This window comes from Armigeres subalbatus, chromosome 1 (genome assembly GCF_024139115.2).
Source record: "Armigeres subalbatus isolate Guangzhou_Male chromosome 1, GZ_Asu_2, whole genome shotgun sequence".
Taxonomy (NCBI): domain Eukaryota; kingdom Metazoa; phylum Arthropoda; class Insecta; order Diptera; family Culicidae; genus Armigeres; species Armigeres subalbatus.
Window position 1 is genome coordinate 314,724,293 of NC_085139.1, and position 25,920 is coordinate 314,750,212.

Here is a 25,920-nt window from a genome sequence, read left to right on the forward strand (position 1 = left end):
CGTGCGAATGTGTTTGTGAACATATCAGATCAATAACATGCGGTAAGAATTGCGATTTGATAGTAGCACAAACTACAAACAAGATAGCTTTGAAAAACTTGTTAAAACACAATATTCAGATTTTTACGTAGACCATAAATTTAACCAAAAGTTTTTTTTTTGGCGCCCTTGGCAACCAAAAGTTCAACATCCAGATCGTAGTAGCCTATTTTAAATATGTTTTTCAATTGGTTCCAATGGTTTTGATTATCTGCCTACACGACACGAGGTTTATGACAAGGCCACAATCGAAGTCTTCGAGATACGTAAGTTTTTATTTTTATAAAAAACTGATCCAAATTTGAGTATGAATTACTTTTTCTCCCGAAATATATAAACAAACATAAAAAAATAATTATTAACAATAGAAAATGTACAATGCTGTGAAAACTCATATGTGAATAAGTACATTATGCGGAAGATACTGTTTGGAAAATGTATTGGAGGTAACCACTTTCCCTTCGATGGGACTCGAACCCACGACCCTACAGTACGCTAGACTGGTGCTTTAACCAACTAAGCTACGAAGGACTTCCGTCGGCCTTCGCAACCTAGCGGCTACTGAATAATCTCGAGCTTCCCAAATTGGACGCATAGTCTAATCACTCGCAATCCATTTGTCAAGCCAACACTTCCACATGTGTATAGTACATGTTCACATTAGAGGAGCGTGAGTATTTAGAATGTCTGGCCTGAGGCTTCGAAGCCTCCTTTCAAGAGGCTCGGAAGCCTCCTTTCAAGAGGAGGCTCGGAAGCCTCCTTTCAAGAGGCTCGGAAGCCTCCTTTCAAGAGGCTCGGAAGCCTCCTTTCAAGAGGCTCGGAAGCCTCCTTTCAAGAGGCTCGGAAGCCTCCTTTCAAGAGGCTCGGAAGCCTCCTTTCAAGAGGCTCGGAAGCCTCCTTTCAAGAGGCTCGGAAGCCTCCTTTCAAGCGCCTCGGAAGCCTCCCTTCATGAGGCTCGGAAGCCTCCTTTCAAGAGGCTCGGAAGCCTCCTTTCAAGAGGCTCGGAAGCCTCCTTTCAAGAGGCTCGGACGCCTCCTTTCAAGAGGCTCGGAAGCCTCCTTTCAAGAGGCTCAGGAAGCCTCCTTTCAAGAGGCTCAGAAGCCTCCTTTCAAGAGGCCTGGAAGCCTCCTTTCAAGAGGCTGGAAGCCTCCTTTCAAGAGGCCTGGAAGCCTCCTTTCAAGAGGCTCAGAGCCTCCTTTCAAGAGGCTCAGAAGCCTCCTTTCAAGAGGCTCAGAAGCCTCCTTTCAAGAGGCTCGGAAGCCTCCTTTCAAGAGGCTCAGAAGCCTCCTTTCAAGAGGCTCGGAAGCCTCCTTTCAAGAGGCCTGGAAGCCTCCTTTCAAGAGGCTCAGGCCTCCTTTCAAGAGGCTCAGAAGCCTCCTTTCAAGAGGCTCAAGCCTCCTTCAAGAGGCTCGGAAGCCTCCTTTCAAGAGGCTCAGAAGCCTCCTTTCAAGAGGCTCAGAGCCTCCTTTCAAGAGGCTCGGAAGCCTCCTTTCAAGAGGCTCAGAAGCCTCCTTTCAAGAGGCTCGGAAGCCTCCTTTCAAGAGGCTCAGAAGCCTCCTTTCAAGAGGCCTGGAAGCCTCCTTTCAAGAGGCTCAGAAGCCTCCTTTCAAGAGGCTCAAGCCTCCTTTCAAGAGGCTCAGAGCCTCCTTTCAAGAGGCTCGGAAGCCTCCTTTCAAGAGGCTGGAAGCCTCCTTTCAAGAGGCTCGGAAGCCTCCTTTCAAGAGCTCAAGCCTCCTTTCAAGAGGCTCGGAAGCCTCCTTTCAAGAGGCTCAGAAGCCTCCTTTCAAGAGGCTCAGAAGCCTCCTTTCAAGAGGCTCAGCCTCCTTCAAGAGCCTCCTCCTTCAAGAGGCTCGGAAGCCTCCTTTCAAGAGCTCAGCCTCCTTTCAAGAGGCTCAGGAAGCCTCCTTTCAAGAGGCTTGGATGCCTCCTTTCAAGAGGCTTGGATGCCTCCTTTCAAGAGGCCTGGAAGCCTCCTTTCAAGAGGCCTCGGAAGCCTCCTCCAAAGGCCTCAAGCCTCCTTTCAAGAGGCCTGGAAGCCTCCTTTCAAGAGGCTCAGAAGCCTCCTTTCAAGAGGCCTGAAGCCTCCTTTCAAGAGGCTTGGAAGCCTCCTTTCAAGAGGCTCGGAAGCCTCCTTTCAAGAGGCTCGGAAGCCTCCTTTCAAGAGGCTCGGAAGCCTCCTCTCAAGAGGCTCGGAAGCCTCCTCTCAAGAGGCTCGGAAGCCTCCTTTCAAGAGGCTCGGAAGCCTCCTTTCAAGAGGCTCGGAAGCCTCCTCCAAAAGGCTCGGAAGCCTCCTTTCAAGAGGCTGGAAATCAACCAAAAGAGATCCCAGGAAACTAACTGAGAATTGTATAACTCAAATGTGGGCAGCAGGGACTATGTCCAAGGGCTTGACGATCCCTCCCCAGGCCATCTGCGAGTTGTGGGGCTTGCCTAGGATGTGGTGGGGTTTTACAGTGGGCCGTGTTAAATTCCAATAAACAGCTGCATGTATCCGCAAGTAGGCCCCACCAAAGTGACCGTGTGCCGCTTAAAGCGCACAAGCCCAAGTCCTGGTGTTAGGTGGGACGCTAAACAGCCCTGACACGACGGCCCTCCGACGAGACAGGAGGTTTGCGCAGGCCCAATAAGCCGCCTGGAAAACCAATCATTACGAACAATATAAGAGATAATGCGACTCGATATAATCGGCAAAGACCTAGGCGACGAATAAAGGATCACGATTGAAAGCTTGGAACATGGAACTGCAAGTCGCTAGGTTTCACAGGTTGCGACAGGATGATCTACGATGAATTACATCCCCGCAACTTTGACGTCGTGGCGCTGCAGGAGATTTGCTGGACATGACAGAAAGTGGCTACCTTCTACCAAAGCTGTGGCACCACCAACAAGCTAGGAACCGGCTTCATAGTGCTGGGTAAGATGCGCCATCGTGTGATTGGGTGGCAGCCAATCAACGCAAGGATGTGCAAGCTGAGGAAGGCCGTTTCTTCAACTATAGCATCATCAACGTGCACTGCCCACACGAAGGGAGATCCGACGACGAGAAAGAAGCGTGCTACGCACAGCTGGAGCAGACATACGATGGATGCCCACTGCGGGACGTCAAAATCGTCATCGGTGACATGAACGCACAGGTAGGAAGGGAGGAAATGTATCGACCGGTCATCGGACCGGATAGTCTGCACACCGTATCGAATGACAACGGTCAACGATGCATAAACTTCGCAGCCTCCCGCGGAATGGTAGTCCGAAGCACCTTCTTTCCCCGCAAAAATATCCACAAGGCCACATGTAGATCACCTAACCAAGAGACGGAAAACCAAATCGACCACGTTCTAATCGACGGTAAATTCTTCTCCGACATCACGAACGTACGCACTTACCGCAGTGCGAATATTGAATCCGACCACTACCTCGTTGCAGTATGCCTGCGCTCAAAACTCTAGACAGTGTACAACATGCGTCGAAGTCGGACGCCGCGGCTTAACATTGGGCGGCTACAAGACGGTAGACTAGCCCAAGAATACGCGCAGCAGCTGGAAGTGGCACTCCCAACGGAAGAGCAGCTAGGCGCAGCGTCTCTTGAAGATGGCTGGAGAGATATTCGATCCGCCGCTGCACTTGGCACGGTGCCCCCGGATCACAGAAACGACTGGTATGACGGCGAATGTGAACAGTTAGTAGAAGAGAAGAATGCAGCATGGGCGAGATTGCTGCAACATCGCACAAGGGCGAAAGAAGCACGATACAAACGGGTGCGGAACAGACAAAACTTGATTTTTCGGATGAAAAAGCGCCAGCAGGAAGATCGAGACCGTGAAGAAACGGAGCAACTGTACCGCGTTAATAACGTACGAAAGTTCTATGAGAAATTAAACCGATCACGTTAGGGCCACGTGCCACAGCCCGATATGCGTAAGGACATAAATGTGAACCTCCTTACAAACGAGCGTGAGGTGATCCAAAGGTGGCGGCAGCAAACTTGAAGAACACCTGAATGGCGATGTGGCAGATAACGGTGGCGGTATGGTAATGAACCAAGGAGCACGCACGCAGGACTCCGGGAAAGCCAGGAGGAGATCGGCCGGCTGAAAAACAACAAAGCCCCTGGAGTTGACCAACTACCAGGAGAGCTGTTTGAACACGGTGGTGAGGCACTGACTAGAACGCTGCACTGGGTTATTACCAAGGTTTGGGAGGATGAGGTTCTGCCGCAGGAATGGCTGGAAGGTGTTGTGTTTCCCATCTATAAGAAGGGCGATAAGCTGGATTGTAGCAACTACCGCGCAATCACATTGCTGAACGCCGCCCACAAGGTACTCCCTCAAATTTTATCCTGCTGACTAACACCAATTGCAAGAGAGTTCATGGGGCAGTACCAGGCGGGATGTATGGGTGAACGTTCTTCCACAGATCAGGTGTTCGCCGTACGTCAGATATTGCAGAATTGTCGCGAATACAACGTGCCCCCACATCATCTTTTTATCGACTTCAAAGCCGCATATGATACAATCGATCGGGACCAGCTATGGTACACTTTTCATTTTTAATTTGTTTAGAAAAAAAAAAAAAAAATACGGCACCTATGTGCAAAATTTTATTTCTTAAAGCTATTCTTTTTTTAATTTTTCTGGACTTTTTGCAAGACTTCGTCCTGCAAATCTAATGAATTTCATCGATGTCAAAGTTTGAATTTTGGCGTCAAAATATTCTGGAGTTTCCTAAGAATTTACTCTGTGTTAAGCAGAAAAATTTCTTCTGAAAATTTGAAAAATTCCTCTACTTCCATTTGAAATTCTTTGGAGATTCCATTGTAAAATCTTAAGAATTTTCACAATAACTTCTTTGCAGATTTGTTTCTATTTTCAATTTTCACGTAAAGAATTGTAGCTTAAAATTATTTTTAGAACATCATTAGGATATTCGTCGAAATTACCACGGAATTTTTTTTTTCAAATTAGCAAGGGATTTTTTTTAGAATTCGCAAGGGAATTCTTCGAAGTTTCCAAGTAAAAATCCGCAGCTATTTCTTCGATAGTTGCATAGAAAATTCTCCTTCTTTTCTGCAGGAAATTTTTCGAAATAACGGTGGTAGATTCTTCGTTATCTCCATGGGAAATTCTTCGGAATCAGAATCTGATGAAATCCAAAGAACTTTTTTCCGAATCCCGAAACATTTTCTGGTAAAATTCCTTGTAAATTTTCCTTTCCGGCCTTTCTGCGAAAATTGAGAATATTTTTTTTGTGAAAACTCCCGTGGAAATTTTTTACAATTTTCTTCAGAAATTTCGAATAGTTTTCAATTTATTAATGATTACCAATGAACATTATTCGGAATTTCTAATAAAAAATGTTCAAAATTTACTCTGGAGTTATAATTAAATTTTCTTCACAATTCTTACGAGAAAGCCTTTTGCAGTTTTCACTAGAAATTCTTCAGAATCTTTACATTAGATCATTCTTAGGAACTTTCCTTAGGATATTGTTCAAGATTTGTTAGGGAAAAATCCATGGGACACAATGGACCGTATGTGGGTCAAAGCATCAATTCCATACTCAGGGTTTGGCAGAAAATAAGTGACCCCAGGCCACTTTGAAAGGCTGCCATTTTTTTTAGTTTTCAACCGATTCTCCTAATTTTCATTAGTTTGGTATAACTCGCCGAGATCTGGTCCCTAGGTGCAAAATTCTTGAAAATAAGCGCTACAGTGTACTTTTTTCAAAAAACTTACGTTTTCTGTGCTCTGGGGTTATGTTGACCCCAAATTGACATGGTTGCAACTTTCTTATTGTTTGACCAATTCGGGATGCTTTGGGCTGTTTCGAAAGATAATTTGTTCATCTTTAAGGACGTTACATAAGATTGACTATAGGTACCTCGCGGGGAGGGGTTTTCGTGAAAAAGGGTACAAAAGCAGTGATTTTTTATGCTTATTTACTTATATATGTAAAACCTCTTCATATTGAACTGCAGCTTTTCAAAAAGACTATGCAGAAAGGCGTATGCTTCAACATAAGCCATTGGTTATTTAAGAAATTTGTCGCTAGACGGTGGTATATATAAAATCATTATTATAGACTACTTAAAATTTTCCGATATATGGAATTTTCAACATTGTAAATATTCAAAGCTCGTCTGGTGGGAATGGACTGTCTTGTGACGGAAAAAAAATTAAGAAATTTACAAATAGGCGGCGCTAGTGTACTTATTCTTGCATCTTTGAAATATTGCTTTAGCTTGAGATCCCTCGTACCTACACCCAAGTTTTATTCGGCAACATTGTTCAGGATAACCAGGACTACAAAGCGGTGCTCATTATAACTTCTTCCAAGATGCGGCGCTAGTAAACTGTTATATTTGACTATATTGTTCCATGTGAGATCTGATGTATTTTGGTTCGTAGTATTTTTAGCAAACATGAATGTTGTGGTAGAGTCCACCGAAAGTTTTCCTAGCGGCCAAGTACTAAACTAATCAATACCTCACGTAAAAGCACACGCCTTCCTGCACAACCTTTTTGAAAAAGGTGCAGTTTAAAATGGGTAGGATTTTCTGATATAAGTACTGTTTTTGTACCCTTTGTCACGAAAACCCCTCCGTGTGCGATACCCGCCCATCTATAGTAAACCTTTGGTAACGACCTGCAAGATGATTGAATTGTCTTTTGAAATTGGAGAAATTTTAGAAGAAATTGAAGGAATTTTCAAATATATTCCAGAAGAAATTTCCGAAGAACAACCTGAATAGATTTAGGACAAGAATTTGTTAACGAATTTTGGAAGGAATTTTCTAACGAATTGAAAGAATCCTCGAAAGAATTTCCAATGAAATCTCCAAAAAAAATTTCTCTTGGAATTTTCTTATTTTTTTTTGAATTTCTACAAGATTTCCTCCAAGAACATTTAAAGGAATTCTTTCTGAAATTCTGCCAGGAATTTTTCCAGGAAGTTCTCCGAAAATTCGGACAGTACACACTTAATTTTTTTTTACCGGGATCTCAGCAAAATGTTAAACTTTTACCGAGTTTCGCACAGCCGTGCCCCAGCAAACATGTTTTTTGCTGAGATTTCTGTCAAAGTTGCTGAAAACCAGCAAATAATTTGCCGAAAATCAGCTAACAAACGCCATTTTTGCCGGGATATCAGTTTTTATTTTGCTGGGCAGACGGCTGTGCGGATTTTTGCCGAGCTGCAGAAATAAAAACTGAGTGTGTAGTAAAACGAAACCCTGTTTTGAGTCTGGAATTAAGGCATGTAAAAAAATCCAAATATATCGGGATTGCAATCGATCCGTCATCATGCTTCTTCGGATATTCTCAAGAATTCCTTGAAAATTTTTTTTTCTTTTTTTTTTCACTCAATGCTTAGCCATGAAGAAAATTCAAACAATAAAAAAAATACTAAATTAAATGGCTGAGAATACAAAACAAAAGCAATAATTAAGGATAAGGAAAGCTATCATATTAAACAAATGAGTGCTTCTAGTGGGTTGTTACCCTTTGAAAGAATACAAATAATAAACTAAGTGAATAAACGTAATTATATTTGATTTCTAATTTACGTAGTAGTTAATTAACCGTATTTTACATAGTGATCTAAATTGTAAAGTGGTGGTATACTAAATTATAAGTTGAGGAATTTGATTTTTTAAGAAACTTTTGATGTTAGTTTTGAAAGAATTATAGTTATTCATTTCTTGGAGATTTCTAGGCAGTTTGTTGTACTTTGTTGGAGCTATGAAAGAGAACCGATTTTGGCCAAAATTAGAAGATGCACGATATCTGACAAGATGTATTTGAAACATTCAACTTTCTCTATTAAGTCTTTCTCTATAAGTATAATTAGGTGTGGTAGATTTGGAACACTTTTTCTTGAAGATCTGAAAATCATATAGGGGAAGTGCACCGGTTTTGGCCAACTTAGTGCCAAAATAATCGATCAGTTAAAAGCAGCGTTGAATCGTGAGGGATATATCTCTTGTTGGAACTAATAAAACCCTCCCGAATTGCTTTATTTTAGGAGTTATTTGCAAAATTGGCCAAATTAGGAACATGGCCAAAACCGGTACAGTTCCCCTATTTGGTTTTTTGCACATTTAAGGTATGAAGATTTTCTTTGAAATAATTCTGAAGCAGTCCTAAATCATGTTGCATATTCATTACAATTTGGGGAGCACTAGTGTCTGGATAGAACAAGGCTGTGTCATCAGCAAATAGTCTGGGAGTACCCAAAAGATTTAACTTCTCAATATCATTGATGTAGATGAGAAACAATAACGGCCTAATATTGCTTCCTTGAGGAACTCCTGTTGTGACTTGCCTAAGGGAACTATTTAAACCATCGTGAGTAACGAATTGTTCCTACTCTCCAGATAGCTGCCAATGATATCATTTGCCACTCCCCGGACTCCATAAAGTGCTAGCTTATTAAGCAAGATTCCATGATCTAGAGTATCGAAGGCCTTTTTTAAATCCAGGAACAGGCCACCAATTAGTTTCTTCGAATCTGTGTCTATGACTATTTGGTCGACAAGTTCCGTAATCGCTATAGCAGTACTGCTACCATTGCGGAAACCGTATGGGAGTGAGTACAGTACATTATGCCTTTCTAAGAAGTTGATTAGACGACTCATCAACAATTTTTCAAAAATTTTGTTAAAAACCGATAATGTAGAGATGGAGCGGTAATTATCAACACAGCAAGGATCTCCAGACTTGAATATCGGAAAAACTTTAGCAATTTTAAGACAGTCAGGATATGAACCATTTTGGATGATCAAGTTGAAACATTCGGACAGTAGTCGTGAAAAGGAAATTGCATTATTTTTTACTATCTTTGCGGGTAAATTATCTGGACCAGGACTTTTGTTGGACTTCAGATCGCCAATTGTTAAAATGACTTCATTAACAGATGCAGGCTATTGGATGTATATAGCGTAGAGGACTACTATTGGTAGCACCAATCTTTTCCGCCAGTTTCGGTCCTATAGTGGAGAAATGTTTGTTAAATACATCGCAGATCGTATTAGCATCAGAAGTAGCAACCCCATCATAGACCAATGATAATTTTGGTGTGTTTGTAGTGCGCCCTAAAATATAATTCATATTTTTCCAAAATTTAGAATGCGAAGTGTTGTTCAACAGGTTTTCATAATAAGATTGTTTGGCCTTTTGTTTAGATACCTCGAGTTTTTTAGAAATATGCTTGAAAAGTGCACCTAAACGATCATCGTTTGGATTTCTGCGATATTTTTTGAGGTAATTGTTTTTTAATCTTATCAGTGTCCACAAGTCGAAGTTCATCCAAGGACACGAAGTCCCTTTAATGTTTGCCGTTTTAGTCACAGTTTGAGTACACTCTTCAAGAATAGCGTTGTACTTTGCAATTATTGATTCCAAACATGAATTAACATTATGGACAGGACCAATATTGTTAATGTAATTCGTGAACTCTTCTCCAAGTCTTTGATGGTCGTACACGCGTTTAGTTAAAACCACACGGCTCGAATGAGCAGCCAATTCAAATTCAGATAGTATCAACGAGTGATCGCTCAAATCATTTTGAATAGTATGATTGACAAGACGATAGGCATCGGAAACTTTACACAGAACATGGTCTAATATATTTGAGCTAACAGGTCGAGTAACAAATGTATTACAACAAAGATAACTATAAGACTGCAAAAGATATTTATTAGGGTAGTTCAAAAAATCGATTTTGCTCCACAGTGCTCATCTGATTCTTTACCATGTTCTGAGTGTCCTCTGAAAATTTGAGCTCATTTGGATTAAAACTGATTTAGCACAAGCCGTTTCAAGTTTGCATGCAAATTAGTATGGGGAAATTTATTTTTTCATTATACTGTTAATGACGTTTCCCCATTAAGCGCAGGTTAAAAGAAAACCTACATAGCTAAAAGGGATACTCAACAGCTTTCACCCAAAGAAAACCGCATGTTGATTAATCGTCCCAATAATTAGTAATCGATTTTAAGACAGGTAGCGAATCTTCAGTCATGATCGTTAAACTTCTTTGAGGGCATCACTGAGATGTGCAGTGCAACATAGTAGCCTGAATTTGTGTGTGCTATCTTTCGCGCCACGAGCAGCAATGGTGCCTGTTGATGAGTTATGCAATCAGCTCCAGAAAACCACGGTATAGATTAAATTCGATTACTAATTATTGGAACGATTAATTAAGACGCGGTTTTCACTGAGTGAAAGCTGTTGAGTATTCCTTTTAGTTATGTAGGTTTTCTTTTAACATGCGCTTGATGGGGAAGCGTCATTAACAGTATAATGAAAAAATAAATTCCCCCATACTAATTTGCATGCAAACTTGAAACGGCTTGTGCTAAATCAGTTTTAATCCAAATGAGCTCAAATTTTCAGAGGACACTCAGAACATGGTAAAGAATCAGATGAGCACTGTGGAGCAAAATCGATTTTTTGAACCACCCTAATATTTGTACCTTAGGACAACATTGTTATTGGACAAATTTACTGGTACGTTAAGATCACCAAATATCAAACAACTGCGATTTGTACAGGTATTATTCAGCACACTTTCTAAAATGTTGTGAAGAACATTGAAATCGAAGGACGGTGGACGATACATACCATGGATATCAGAAAATATACCATTTAGCACTAATTCTACAGAAATATGGTGAAAACCATCATATGAAAGATTTTTAATTATTTTGTACTCAATAGACTTCTTAATATATATCACTAAGCCACCGGACGAATTATCTCTACATGAGAAAAGGCTATTATAGCCTTTGATTTCATATAAAGAAGTATTTCCTGTTTTAATCCACGATTCACCAACAATAATAACATCAACTGGCACTGCAAAATGATCGATTGCTAATGATATTTCATCGAATTTATGTAAATCATTCATTCCTCGTAGTACGCGAATATGTTTCAAGTTCTCTTTATTGTGAGCCACATTGAACTCATCAATGTGATTGTGAAAATAGTTTATTGTTGGATCCATTGAAATAGTGAATAACAAGAACTAAAGTAATATTATAATCTATTCTATTTTTTGCTAGCATTATTCTTTGAATTTGATACTGAAGGCTGCTTGAGTAATATCGCATATTTATCAATAAGACGATTCAAATCTTCTCTAGTTTGGATGAGCTCCGTTTTAGATGCTTCATTCTTTTTTACCAAAACTTCTCCGTTTCGCCCAGGCCAAACAAATTTTATCTCTAGACCTCTTTGATGTTCGCGCATTTTTCGAAGTAATGACAAGGATAGAGGGGTTAGCTCGTTCCTCAGTGATACATTAGTTGGCTTCCCATTGATTAAAAGTGACTTGCTGACTTGGGTAGATAGAACAGGAGTTACTTCGGAAGTTTCTTCAGTAATCATTCAGGAGATATTTCATGAATTTATTCAAAAGTTTGCTCGGAAATCCTTCCCCAGGATTTAATTCGGTTAGTTACCCAGAAATTCTTTCAGGAATTTCTTCGTGAAATTTCACCTCTCACCTCAAGCTATTTCTTCAAAAATCCTCCGCAAATAAATCTAGAAATAATTTGTCTAAGAGTCCTTTTAGAATTTACGAACGAATTCCTAAAGGAATTTCCGAAGGAACTCCTGATGGAATTTCCGAAATACTTGAATTTCTCTGTGAATTTTTTCGAAATTTCTTCCAAGGATTCTTTCGGCAAATTCTCAGGAAACTACTTTAGAGATAGATCCAGAAATTCTTTTGGAAGTGCATCAAGATATGCTTTAAAAAATCCTTGAGGAATACTTTCATCTTGCGAATTTCTTCGAATATTCCATAGCGGATTATTTTAAGACTTAAGACTTTAAGACGGAAATTATTTTAGAAATTACATCGGAAATTGCGTTAGAAATTTGGATGGAATTCCTACGGAAAATTCTTCGGAAATACCTATGGAAATTGCTTCAAGGAAACATTCCGATATTCCCCTAGGAGAATTCCTTCAGCCATTTTTTCATGATTTCTTTTGGAAATGGCTTTAGGAAAGGCGGCTTCCGATCCTCTTGAAAGGAGGCTTCCGAGCCTCTGGAAAGGAGGCTTCCGAGCATCTTGAAAGGAGGCTTCCGAGCCTCTTGAAAGGAGGCTTCCGAGCCTCTTGAAAGGAGGCTTCCGAGCCTCTTGAAAGGAGGCTTCCGAGCCTCTTGGAAGGAGGCTTCCGAGCCTCTTGAAAGGAGGCTTCCGAGCCTCTTGAAAGGAGGCTTCCGAGGCTCTTGAAAGGAGGCTTCCGAACCTCTTGAAAGGAGGCTTCCGAACCTCTTGAAAGAGGCATCCGGGCCTTTTAAAAAGAGGCTCACAGGCCTGCTGAAAGTAAGTTTCCGAGCCTTTTAAAAGGAGGCCTTTTGAGCCTGTTCCGTGTTAAAAGCTTCCGAGCCTCTTGAAAAGACCCTTCCGAAGCGTTGAAAAAAGGAGAAAAGAAAAAAAAAAGTTTAAAGAAAAAGCTTTAAAGGCTTCCGAACCTATAGAAAGTAGGCTTCCAGGCCCATTGAAAGGAGGCTTTAGGGCCTTCCAGTCTCTTAACTGGAGGCTGTGAAGCCTGTTGAAGGAGCCTTTCGAGGCTTCTGAAAAAGTGGAGAATAGATACAGAAAGTTGAAGAAACCTCTCGGAAGAAAGTTTCCGAACCTCTTAAAATAAGGCTTCCGGTCACTTGGAAGGAGCCTTCCAGGTTTGATACATACATACGTAATACATAATTGAAATAGCTTGACATTTTTTTATTGATCTTTATCGGTTCACTGATTAACGCTTCCAATTGTAGTTTTTACTACTGTCGCCAAATTATAGATAAACCAATCACGCCAAAAATGCTGGTGTCCAACATTACCAGAGCTTTGGCGCCACCAGTCCTATCCTGGCAAATGACCTGTTCGACCAAATGATTTTCGGCCTTATGGTTTGTTCGATCAAATGGTGTATTCGGCCAAACAATGTTCGGCCTAGTGGCCTTTGGCGCTTCCCCGAAAGAGATTTAGTCATACGACGTTTTCAAAAATTATGCTTGAATAAACGGATCTAAAATCCCTTCTCTTCTTCTTCTTCTTCTTCTTCTACTTCTTTTTCTTCTTCTATGGCTCTACATTCCAACTGGAACTTGTCCAGCTTTTAAATTAGCATTCCCTCAGTCAATAATTGAAAGCTTTCTATGCCCGCCATTGCATAAGTATGGATACATTATGCCCAGGGAGTCGAGAATGTTTCCCACCCGAAACCATAATAGACCGGACCGAGAACCGTACTCGTCATCTCCGGATTGGCAGTCCTACGGCTTTGTACGCAAGGCTAACTTGATACCCCTCCTCATCTAATACGCAGCCCTGAGCCTACTGAGAAACAAATACAAGGTCGCGGAAGCAGTGGACGCATCAAGATAAAAACGCGCGTTTTTTTTATTTGCATTTTTTCAACGAGAAGAGATTTGGCATCATCGGAAAATGGCATGCTCTTTTTATCAGGAAGTTTTCGTAGACTTATAATTAGCAGGTCCGAAGATTCCAGCAGTCGATTTAAAAGATCAGTATTTGTCGCAATTCTTGATGTCTTGCGGGTATGGTTCAGCCTATACCGCTTGATGTCCTTATTTCGACTTTCTTGCGCTTCTTCTGATAATTTTCCAATCGGAACAACAAAGGAGGAGATTATTTTAGAACCATGGAGCAAAATTTTATGAACGGTCTCTGGTAAGTAAAACCAAGGATAAGCGTTGATCAACATTGTTGCTGTTTCGTAGCAATGTTCTTGGATTTTGGTAGCGTCGATTTCTAATCCAGACGAAAGAGCTTCAAGTATGCATCTGTACAACAGCAGATTGTTTATATCTGTGATTGACGATGATATTTCCCAGTTTTGGAAAAAACGAGGAGCACTATTTCCATCATTAGATGTTCCAGCTCTACCAGCTAGAGGTTTGTCAACAATGTGGCCCATTTCAATTCAAAATTTATCCTGAATGTTTTTTTTTTCTTTGAATCATATTCTCATGGTCCACTCCTCTTGCTTGCCATTTTTGCACTTCCAAGCGATACGACAGATGGAGAAAATATTCGTAAAACCTGATCCACGCGTGTAGAGTAAACAATCCGAATTTGAAAACATCCTCACTTACCGTCCGGTTTTTTACTCTTTCAATATAGTTCATTTGGCGAGGTGTAGCGCTGCATATGTAGCACCTTTGGGCGGATTTTGTCGACGTTACCGAATTACAAACTTTGCCATCAACCATAGTCATGTGCATCTCGAAGTTTATGACCACGTTTCGTTTGATAAATGAAACACGTGTTGGCTGTAAGTTGTCAATTTGTTTTTCAACGTATTCTTTCTCCTGAAGCGAAATTTCTGAAGTCTCACTAACCAGTGGACGACAGTACCGCGTTGACTGCGGCCGAGAATTCAGTTATGGTTACGTCATCCGTACTGAACTTCTGTTTATACTCGGAATGTCCTGAGCTGCCATCAAATCCCCATTTTACCACCAATACAACATTCAATATCTCACTATCTGTAAACAAATCTAGTTTGTCCAAATTTGCCGATGGGATTCTTGTTGCCATGTGATTCAGCAAATCCTGGAGTTTTACTTCTATTGCCAATTCATTCACAACAATCCCGCTACCACATGGGTAACAATCTAATGTAGCTTTCTAGATGCTCTAGTATCCCAGCTAGCCACCGTTTCTCGCTATGGAACCTGTTCGTATTTTGTTGTACTGTGATTTGGTCGAATTAGTTTCCAAAATCATCTGCCGTGTATAGAATAATGTTCGGACATTCTACTTCTTTGAAGGCAGAAACCATTTTCTTTGCTCGAGTAGGCGTAGTGCATGTCGGTTGTCAAACAATTGAAGCTTTATGTTTTTTGTTATTGGCACGAAGGCTCATCTGAATTGCGTAACTAAGTTCGCTTGAGTTAAAACTTTGCAATAAGTTAGACACTTTTTGTCGTTTGACGCTTTCTGAATAAGCATCAAATGGTTTCGCCTTACGACCACGAGTCTTGTCATTGGAAGTAGATGGAATCTGAGAGATTATATTTAAAGGCAGTTGAAACGGCTGATCGAAATACTATATTTACGAAATACGAGATATTTAAAGGCTTTAGCTGCTGTGCGGTTATGCCGCATCCAAAGCTTTTCAAAGTATTTGCACAGATGAGCAGCAGTATGCACAATATCTGTTCTAACATGTGGCATTGATTCTGTACATATATTGAACGCAGATATGATATTCTCGCTTACAGATTCAATTTTTTCTTTTGCCGTGCCATTAGTATTCTTCCACGTAAGAAACAGAGAGCGTTTGTCAACTTTATCTAAGTAAACAATCATATGTTTTATTCCCTCTAAAGATCCAATCATCAATATTACCCACCTGACAGAAAACTGCGATTTTCGGACTGCATTTCAGAGCATTTTATTGTCCCTTAGAACTTGAGCACCTTAACACTTTCTTTTAACTATAATCGCAATTGTAGAAACAAGAATATTAAATAAACTGCTTTGTAGTGACTGTTGAACATTTATAAACGCCTACTACGCGATTCATAGCAAGACAAGATATTTTGTTATGCAATCATTTACTCAATATTGTTGAAACGATGGTTGCGATGACTGCCATTGGTAAATATTAGTAAATGATTATTATCAACCATTTACATAATTTTCTGTCTATACTTTGAATTTGGGAGAACTATTTTGCCTTCCTTATCATTCTTTGGTACATGTAACATGATAATTGATTTAGCTAGTTCATCTAGTTCCTCCGAATTCCTCCTAACAAAACAAAGTGCATTGCGCAACTGAAAGCTAGTACTTTTACATGCGATGTATTTCATCTGCCACAATTTGCCTCTCTTCAAATTATATACATAGTAAAATTGCAAAAAATAAAACTAAAAAATCAAATAACTTTTCTTATATACCTCCTATATGCCCATATTTTTCAGAAAAACGTGTAATTTAATGTGCTTGTTCATTTTCTAGAACTCCATTTTTTTTAACGGAAATGAAAAAAAAATTGTTTAGACCAGCCTAAGCGCACATTATTTAATCATCCCAATGTTTCAAAAGATAACTTATTTTTTGGTGAAATTTTATTCCGAAGACACCACTCATGTAAAATCAACCGTTTGCACGCAAATAAAAAAACGCGCGTTTTTAGCTTGATGCGCCCACTGTGATAGGGAAGATCCATTTACTACGTAACACAAAAATTTGCAATTCTCAACCCCTTTTCCCTTCTATGTCACCTTTTTGTATGAATCATTAAAAATTTGTGTATGGATTGTTACGTCATTTGTGGATGCTTCCATTCGAACAGGAATGCCAATTCATGATAAGATAAGTCGAAATGAACAGAGAGTTCTCTCTTGACTCCACACTGGCCACATCCGAGCGTCGTACACATTTTATGACGGCACTGACCTCCGAGAAACGTGTGACCCATGTGGGTTACGCAATTATACAAATTATACAAAAAAAATACGTTGGCCAAAAATGGAAAGACCAAGTGGCGGTTATTTTATTGTTTCGAAATGTAATTTTGATCCATGCTTTATGCGGTTCAGATATCACAACTTTTCGTCAGAAATTTATTTGATAATATAAACCATTATCTAATACATACACAAAATGGAATAGACCATACTATATGACTTCCATACCAAGCATTTTTCCCGCGATAAAACACGTTCGAACCCCATTTTCCTTCATTTCATGATACTAATTTTTCCTTACTTATGGTTGAAATAACATCAAAAATGATACCTTCAAAGATTCCAGCAAACCGATACCAGCCAACAACTGTTCCGACTAGTCGTTAAGTGGTATAGCTTTCATCGATGATACCGATCTGGGTGTGGTCTAACTACAGACGCTTTCTAGCCGCCTAGTCTAGTTCGACCTTCCCTGTCCCTCGGATGACGCAACACAATAACAAATCTATCTATCCGACCAAACCAACGACCAGCGCCGCCGTACGCGACGGGAATACAAACACAAAAATGGTCGTTGGCTGCCAAAAATAAATAAACGAGGAGTCGACGTCTCATCAGCCTTGAATCCTGATGCGCGATGGTCATCCGATCCGAATCGCAACCGTCGCCGTCGGTCGGTCGGTCGGTTGCATCAAACACATCCAAGCAAACTGATGTGATGGAGAAGCGATAAAGGCGCTCGTGGACCCCATTCGACTTGGCTGCGCCATGGATACGCTGCACGATAGCCATCTAATATCCTTCCCTTCGCTCCATGGCTTGCTTCAGTTTTATTAAATCATCATCCACCCAAGTGAAGGCTCTAAGCGACGGACGACCCCTGCCTGCCGGCGGCCGGCGGATTTCGGGTCTCTGTAATGGAGAACGTAGTTTTGTTTCACCCATCCGATCCACCAGTCGGCAAAAGTGAGGCAAAAAGAACAAAACTACAGGCTATCAGTGATGTGTTTTTGGATTTGTTTTTATTTATAGGCTTTTGAGTGGATCGCCCAACCGTCCGTCGACAATCACCCAAAGTAACGCGCCGAGAGGGGATGATTTGGCGCTTTTTGGCTCCCGCCGCAGTTCGAAACAATTTTCTCCCCGGGTTGCTTTGTGTTTTCTTCTTTGGGATAGTGGGATAAAATATATTTCACATCTGTTATTCGTTGATCTACTAATTCACTTAATCTTTTAGGAATTTTTCAAGTAATTGGTTTCTCGCGGTTATCTATAATTGCCGAACAAATGCTGTATTTGTAAATAACTTACGATTTTAATTTTGCTTTGATTTTTTTTAGTTTGACAAATTTTATCGACTGTGCTACAGTGTGCCTTCCACAATTATCCAAAGTGATGACCAGATAATTTTGTAGTCTTTTATTTTGTTTTCCTGAAATCCATTTTATTGAAACTTGAACGTTGTTTGAGTTTTCGGGTTTTGTGTTGTCTACAAAAGAAAAACATTAACCAGAATAGCGCTTTTGTGAGCTGATGGCTGAGAGCTGCAAGAGTTGGGTGCTACTTCTGTTCACCTTTCAGTCTGGCTCGGTCCAACCTCGTGCTGTTCTTCTTTTCCCAAGGAGAGACCTGAAGAAACTGACCACTTGAAAGCGAGCGGAGGTGGTTGATTTTGTTTTGTTTTCACCCGCTTTCAATCATATTGTTCCCGAAGAATGCCCACTCGATCGCTCTTCTGTTCTGTTGCAGACCGGGCCAGACTGTATGGTGTTTGCAGAGAAATCGAAATGTGAGAAAGGCCGATTGATTTGCTTTCCTGTACCGAACAATATTTACCGGATCAATAAAGGTATTATCTTTGGAAGACGGTACACAAAAGGAAGCTGCTCGGACCAAGATCGGCGAAGATCATCGATCGCAACGAGCATAATGGGCTGAAATTTGACCGCGCACAGATCGGTTAACTCTTTTCTCACTTCAGTTTCTATCGGGCTTCTTGGGAGTTTTTTTCGACGGAGGTTGCAAAGAATGTTCCAAAATGGTAAATATTTGGCTGGGAGTACGATTTTGAAAGCAAATCTTTCCGAAACTGAGAGTGGAATTCCCAGAAGTTCCACATTCGAAAGGGAAATTCAGACACCGATCTTCACACGCGATTATTTGTAAAACTCCTGATCAAACACACAGTACATGAAGGGTGAGCTTGATCGAATTTCAGTAGGCTTTTGAGAGTGTGGAATGTAGCTGAGCAACTGGATCTGCGTCTAATGAAACAGAGCATTCAATCTCTATTTTTCTATAAGCCACCTTGCCATTGCGTTGAATCCAACCATATTATGGAAGCCTTAATAAAATCCCGAAATATACAATCTGTCACGCACCTCATTGTAAAATTCATTCTTTTAAGTAAAGCCCGCCACTGCAGAGAGGCAAATTTTCGCTAAAGTGACTTTCTTTTGTCTTTCTCTTCGCACAGGTTTCAGGTAAGTCCTTGGTTTTTCCTTGACTACACAAAAACACTTTTTTTTCACACTCATTCAGTTGCACCGAATTTGAAACGACACAACTTCATGAACATGAAGCGAAAAAAAGTACAATCCCTGAACGAACTATTGTAGGCAAAAATCTGCTCTGAATAGGATTGTTTTTCGTTTCAAGCTGGCACTACTTGGCACTTTTATCGCAAATTCTTTGTTTTTAAGTTAACTGATTTTTTGTTCACTAGACACTGCTCACTCCCGAAATACTGTTCAGAGAATAATACATTTTCGAGACACGTGCGACAGCAGGAGGACAGTAGCAAGCCACGGCAAAATCGGCCTGCTTCGATGTTCAGTTGTACACACCCCCTTCAGCTTAGTGTTTATTTTTTTGTGGTAGTTTATAGAAATGGCGTTTTCTCAAATTACCAAAATATTTTAGATTTTAGTTAGTTTTCCATTCTAACAAGCTGTGTTTGGAACGATCGATTTCTGATAAGGGCTTTATTTGTTTTCTTTTTCTTTCTTCTCTTTTCGCTTGTTGTCTCTTCGATTTGGTGCACCCATTTTTAAACCCGCACGAACGCCCCACCCGAACCAAACGCCATTCCATCCGTGCAGCGATGAGGAAAACCAGGGGGAAAAATCGCACAACAGTTCGCGCAAGTTTTCCAAAGGGAGCAGTAAGGCCTTCTCGTACGACTTCATCGCACCGACGGGCGTCTTCACCTCGTCCGAGCTGTGGAGCATCACACAAGGTGGTATTTACCAGCACTTTGCATTTCGTTTCAGTTTGAATTTACGCTGGCCAACAGGACTTTTACCTACTGAAAATTATTGGGCGTTAATCGAGAGTGTGGGCTTGAATTGTTTTCATCAAATGACAAAATAATTTCAATGTTTCAGGAAATTTTTTAAATGCTTTTTTGCAGGATAACCAGTTTCTTTTCAGGATTTCTATTTTCTTGGTTAGAATAAGTATCGTTTCAGTCGCGTAAAAGTGATGAGCCATGTTCAATAGCATCACAACGGATGAGTCATTCAACAAAGGCATCTCGATATTGCTGAGGAAACGTCCGAAATGGCAATCCTGCGAAGGCGGTATGGCGGCTCTTATTGCATCGTATTTGATCGTAAACGCTTTTCTTGTTATTGAACTTCATGTTACTCTGTTTTAGAGAGAAAGTAAAATTTAAGTTCAAACTCCTAACCAAGTAAATTTATATTTAAGTTGTTTACCCTCATTAAATGATTATTGGTCGCATAGAATTAAAGCTTTTCTCAATTATTTACTTATCAGACAAACAATAAATTTTTAAAAAGCAATAATAAATAAAAAAAAAACCGAAGACAGTATTGTAATGTCAGAGAAACTCCTTCTGCAGCTTCACACAATTTACTTGACAATCAAAAATCACGCTGAATGCTTATATTTAAATAAAAAAGATATATATATTCATGCTCATATAGACGGGATTAAAGTAACTCCCAATAGTAGATGGAGATAAAATAAACGAGTTAGGTCTTGGTGTTTAAAAAAATATTAAAATATTATATTATGGTCTCCTAAAATCCATGCAACAAAAATTCCAGTGCACTTTGCTTCCCTCTTCGGTCAACTGTAGGTTTCTTCCTTGTTCTCAAAGTTACGTGCCGTAATATCAATGTCTCCGGCGACACCAAATAGCTGAACGGACTTCGTGAAAATCGTTCCACTCGTGTCATTCCCTGCCCTTCGTATTACTTATGTCAAATAGCATATGCGAAAGGCACCTTGCCGTAACACTCTCCGCGTTTCGACGGGACTCGAGAATGCCCCTGAGACTAGAACAATGCACATCACCCGATCCATCGTCGCCTTGATCAACCGTATTAGTTTATCCAGAAATCCGTGTTCGTGCATTAGCTGCCATAGCTGGTCCCGATCGATTGTATCATATGCGGCTTTGACGTCGAAGAATAGATGATGTGTGGGCACGTTGTATTCGCGGCATTTCTGCAAAATCTGACGTAGGGGAAGAGGCCCCAAAACGCCCCCCGATGCAAAACGCCTTTTGTGGTTTCCCTCATATTTACCGACATTAAGATGTCCGTAACAAAACTAGATCTAAAATTATGTAGGATAGGCGAAGAAAGTTTCAAAAAAGTTCATGGGAAGGTCGGAAAAACCGAAAATTTCCACATTTTGAAGAAACATCTAACATTTTGGCGAGGCAAAACGCCCTAGTGGCAATAACCTACAAAGTACTTGCGTCTCCACGGACTATCCATACTAGAATGCTGGTTCGCCGACGCGTGGTACTTTGTTCCCTAGGAGCTGCTAGCTAAAATGCGTTTTGCCTCATGAGTTTTCCGGCAACAGAATATCACCACTTTTTTTTATGTGAATATTATCAATATGATTGAGATATTTGAAAATTTTTGAATGGCAACAATTAGCCAACTTGTTTAACTGATGCGTAATGTAAAAATACCCATGAATAGCGTTACAAGTAAGACAATAAAGCAGTGTTTGCTTAGGTAGGGCACACCAAACACTCGGGCGAGGCCGAGTAAGCCAGCTGCGTTACCTGCACTGTGATTTTGCAGCACGCTTAAACGCCGGGCACATCGAACCCCCCATGGGGTGCTTGCTGTTCACATCTTTGCTGGAACAAATCAAACAATTGGGAGGGTTCGTGCAGCATTGTGCCTTATGTCCCTCCAATCCGCAGCGTCGGCAGAGATTGCTTCTGTCAGGGCCTTTGCAGTGAAACTGTGGAAGTACTGAAGGAACACTAAGCAGTGAGGCGGCTATATCACAGTGGGGATGTAATGCCAATGAAGAAGAAGATGTTATTCCTTCTTTAAACGTAGGTGGTTGCCAGTGTCCGTGTTTGAATATGTCAATTGTGGAAATGATTCCTTCTTTAGAAATAGACATTTTGCCTAGACTTGTAGATATAACTTCTTCAATGAAAGCAAATGGCGTCTAGTATGACTTAAAATGATATATCTAATTGTAGATATGATTTAATTTATAATGAAGTCTGCGTGTGGAATGAGACGAAGAAATATGATATCCATTCGTAAACAGTTTGTTTGGTATTTTTTTATAAACAGTATCAATCTTTCTGAAAATTGTCTAATATGTTGAATAAACCCTTTTATGAAAATTAATTATACCGCAAATCCCTTCATCACAAAATGATGCCAAATCCACTAAATAATGCAAAATTACCTTCTTTATATTTTTTTCTATTCTTCAGCCATCAATAATAATTGGAATTTCCAGTTTTACTATTTCTGGGGAATGGTACATTCTGGCAAATTACATTCTGGCAAATGGTCTATTCTGGGGAATGGCTTTCTGGCATATGGTCCATTCTGGCAAATGGGTTTCTGGCAACCATCGTTCTGGCAAATTGATTCTGGCAAATGGTTTTCTGGCAAATGTCATACAATCGTTCAAGTTTAGCTGCGTTACCTGTACTGTGATTTTGCAGCACGCTTAAACCCCGGGCACTTCGAATCCCCCATGGGGTGCTTCCTTTTGCAGCTTCACTGGAACAAATCAAACAATAGGGAGGGTTCGTGCAGCATTGTGGCTTATGTCCCTCCAGTCCGCAGCGTCGGCAGAGATTGCTTCTGTCCGGGCCTTTGCAGTCCCATTGCTTGTGCCCCGGTTCCAGGCACTTGAAGCAAACTTCGGGTTGCTCGTATATGCCCACAGGGCATACCGACCACCCCACCTTGACGCTCCCTAACTTGACTACCTTGGAGGCGTCCGCTGCAGATAGCCGAACCAATGCTACCTGCGTCCCTGCCGGACCTTTCCGTAGCCGAACGGCTGCGGTGGGCGTCTCCACTTCACAATGTCGCCGCAGTGCCGTGACGAGCTCTTCGACTTCGGTGATCTCGCCCTGGTCTTTAACCCTTAGATTCACTTAGATTTGACGCAGAATTCTGTCCCATTATTTCCTATTGAAAAATTTGGCCAGATCGGACCATGGGCTCGGAAGCTATGGACATTTTTTTGACGTAGGACTTACGTCTCTCTTTACTATACCGGGTGTAATTTCAAAATATTCAAATCGACCGCGTTACGCTGTGTTGAAAGATTTCAAACGTTAATAGCGTTCGTCTCAGTGGACGAATTTCTGCGGTAAGCCCCTCAATCGACAGATTTCAAGTATGCCTTCCATGTCCATGCTTGATAAGACCCGAAAAACTTGTTTCAATAGGCATGAAACTGTTTTCAACGAAAAACATTGAGCTCAAGGGAACCTATAAATATGGGTACCGCATAATTCTTGCATCATTCCATTACCACGTTCTGATTGGTGCAGACACCAGCGAATGAGCAGCCGCTGGGTCTGCCGAGAAGCCATAAAATAGCGCAACGCGATTTTTTCCTTTCATTCTGACCGGGACAAGCGAAGCAACTGCATCATCGATGGAACAGCACTTTTAGTAGGGAATGAAGTCTGCACCGACCGCTTTTTCGGCTCGTCACCATCGAAGTGACCATCATCATCCGAAACCTAGCCAGCACATCAGCAGTCCACCCTACAGACCCAGACAGACTGAAGAAAAGCCACATGATGCAGCATGTATGTCCAAAAAACAAACGGTTCTTCAGAGAGCCAATAATAGAGATCAATATCAATGCTTTCAATACCCTTCGGGATAGAAATTGTACTTGGGTGCCAAATCCAATATTCTAGAGATAAGATTTTATGCGTGATTTTCATAAATAGCGTCAAAACTAACAGAAGATATTTTTTTCTGATTTAACCGCGAAGTGGACGAAGGACTTCGCTTGACCATGCCTTTAAAGATTCATAAGATGTCCAAATCTCTCACTTAATCTTATTTGGATAAAGAAAACACCGATTACAGCTAAAACATTAATAAACTATCAACCGATTTTTCATCAAATGTTGGATTTTTTGGCATTGATAAAAAAAAAATATGTAGATAAACATTGTTTGCTACTGACCGCACACAAAGCGAACGTGACTGAATGATCGTCCCATGTTACCAATTCTAAATCTTATCACCCGAAATCCCATGTCCGGGTGTTTCCTTCCTTCTACTTCTAACAATGTTGTCTCAGAAAAGAACACGTACTTCCCACCTGAACTGCAATTCTAAGCTCGCTTGCCCGGCTTATTGGCCTGTATCTAGCGAAAAGTCCCGTTAGGAAATAGACGCCAGCAGCGAGAAACAAGCGTTAAAAAGAAGAAACCCTTCTCGAACGCGTTGATGATGATGACGCTTTGGCTGACAAAGAAGCGGGATACAAGACACTAGCTGATTGGCCCACCAATTGGGAAGCAGAGAAGATTCAAAATAAGGTATAAAAGAAAAGTGCATTCGCTCGCAGAGCATTCAGTCTTTTTTATACCATCACTAGTAATTCGCGGTTATTTGAAAAGATCGTTTTCTTACTTTTTGCACTTAGCCGAAGCAAACAGCCTTTTCAAGGCTCTAAGGGTTAAAAATAATGTTCTCCTTCAGTCGCTATCGCACGGATTAGAAGGCCCTTCAGTGGAAAGGCTGAGATACAGTCTACATCCCCTGCTGAGCCAACTTGTGGTTTATTTCAGGCAGTCCTTCAGTGGGAAGATTGCCACTGTCGAGGCTAATATTTCGTGACCGGACAGATACTTCCTGAATATTTTTTGATGATTCTTGTTCGAGGTAGATTTGATTTCTGTGTCGGTTTGATGAGAAGATTTTGCCAAGGAATGGTATGCAACGCCGATTATTTATCCAAAATAGTTGATGTGAGAAATTTGGACATATTATGTATCTTGAAGGCATGGTCAAGTCAAGTCCTACGTCCACTTAGCGGTTATGTCATAGACATTACCCACTGTTCGTTTTTTATTTGCACGAGAAAGGCACCATCACCGCTAGGTGGATTAATCAGGATTTTTTTTGTATCATAAAATAGTACCCTATTATGAAAGTAGATTTTTTAGAATTTTGCACAGATGTCCTTAGAGTTTCAGTTGATGGAGCAAACTCGTAACAGCATCCCACTTGGCATTATTGAAGGCACCGGAGGTCTGTTCTGTTGCACTTTCGTGTCATCCCCACCGTTCTGGTGACTGATAGTATATCGTGGATTGTGAGGAGTGGCAGACCCAAACCCGAGTTGGGTGTTGGATAGTCTTTCCAGGGTTCTTGGCCTAAGCAGTAGCCGCAGTTGCTGTTGTCTCCATTATAAGAAAAGTTGACCGCAGCCAAACAAAGCTGCACATAAATTCGGAACATTTCTGAGACTTCCTTGATTGATGTCAGTATCGCATCTTGACCTGGCGCCTTGCCTACCTTAAAAATCAAATGAATTCTAAACGAGAACCACATGGTCCGATTCAACTTTTGGTAAAATTTATTATATATCCCTCGGTTTCCCAATTTTCGAAATGCATCGAAACAATGCCTTTTAATCAACTTAATCTCCAGGAAAATATTTTCCAACTTGTTGACAGGGACTGATCAATGTTCCGTTTCCAACGTTTCCGGCTTCCTGAAGGACCTAATCCTCTCGACTTTTTCTACTCTAGTACCAGCAGCCGTCAGCAAGGGATATCATAATCGAAACCGAGGAAAGCAATCTCTTACCGTCCTGTTTGGATGCTGCTATAGTGATATCAACAGAAAATTAATTTCACCCCATCAAAGTCCCAATCCTCTTAAACAGCACCGCACCTTTTCAGACCGCACGAAACGAGAAATTACAAATAATAATCCCATTTGATATTTTTTAATCTTCCCATCGAAAGTTACCCTCGCCTCCGGGGAAAACGGATCAGGAGAAGGCGTACGTACGCGCGCGCCCTATTTCGTTCGCTTCTTTCCGCCGCGAACAATGCACCATTGAATGCCATTAGGAAAACGCACTCCACCGAAAGAGAGTTTCTCACACGCTACGCGACTACATTCAGTGCATTTAA

General features: G+C 40.9%; 1 protein-coding gene across 2 annotated transcripts in view; it reads left to right on the plus strand.

Moving 5' to 3' along the window:
* LOC134217891 (nuclear factor 1) overlaps window positions 1–20,291 on the plus strand; it is a 61,236-nt gene extending 40,945 nt beyond the window's left edge. Inside the window, exons 6-7 of one of the 2 annotated variants that reach the window (XM_062696727.1) lie at window positions 18,970–18,976; window positions 19,595–20,291. In XM_062696727.1, the coding sequence (XP_062552711.1) occupies window positions 18,970–18,976; window positions 19,595–19,865 (278 nt within the window). In that variant the 3' untranslated portion in view covers window positions 19,866–20,291. The remainder of the gene's footprint in view (window positions 1–18,969; window positions 18,977–19,594) is intronic. The other variant, XM_062696734.1, reaches the window with a different exon arrangement.
* The last annotated feature ends 5,629 nt before the right edge of the window (window positions 20,292–25,920 follow it).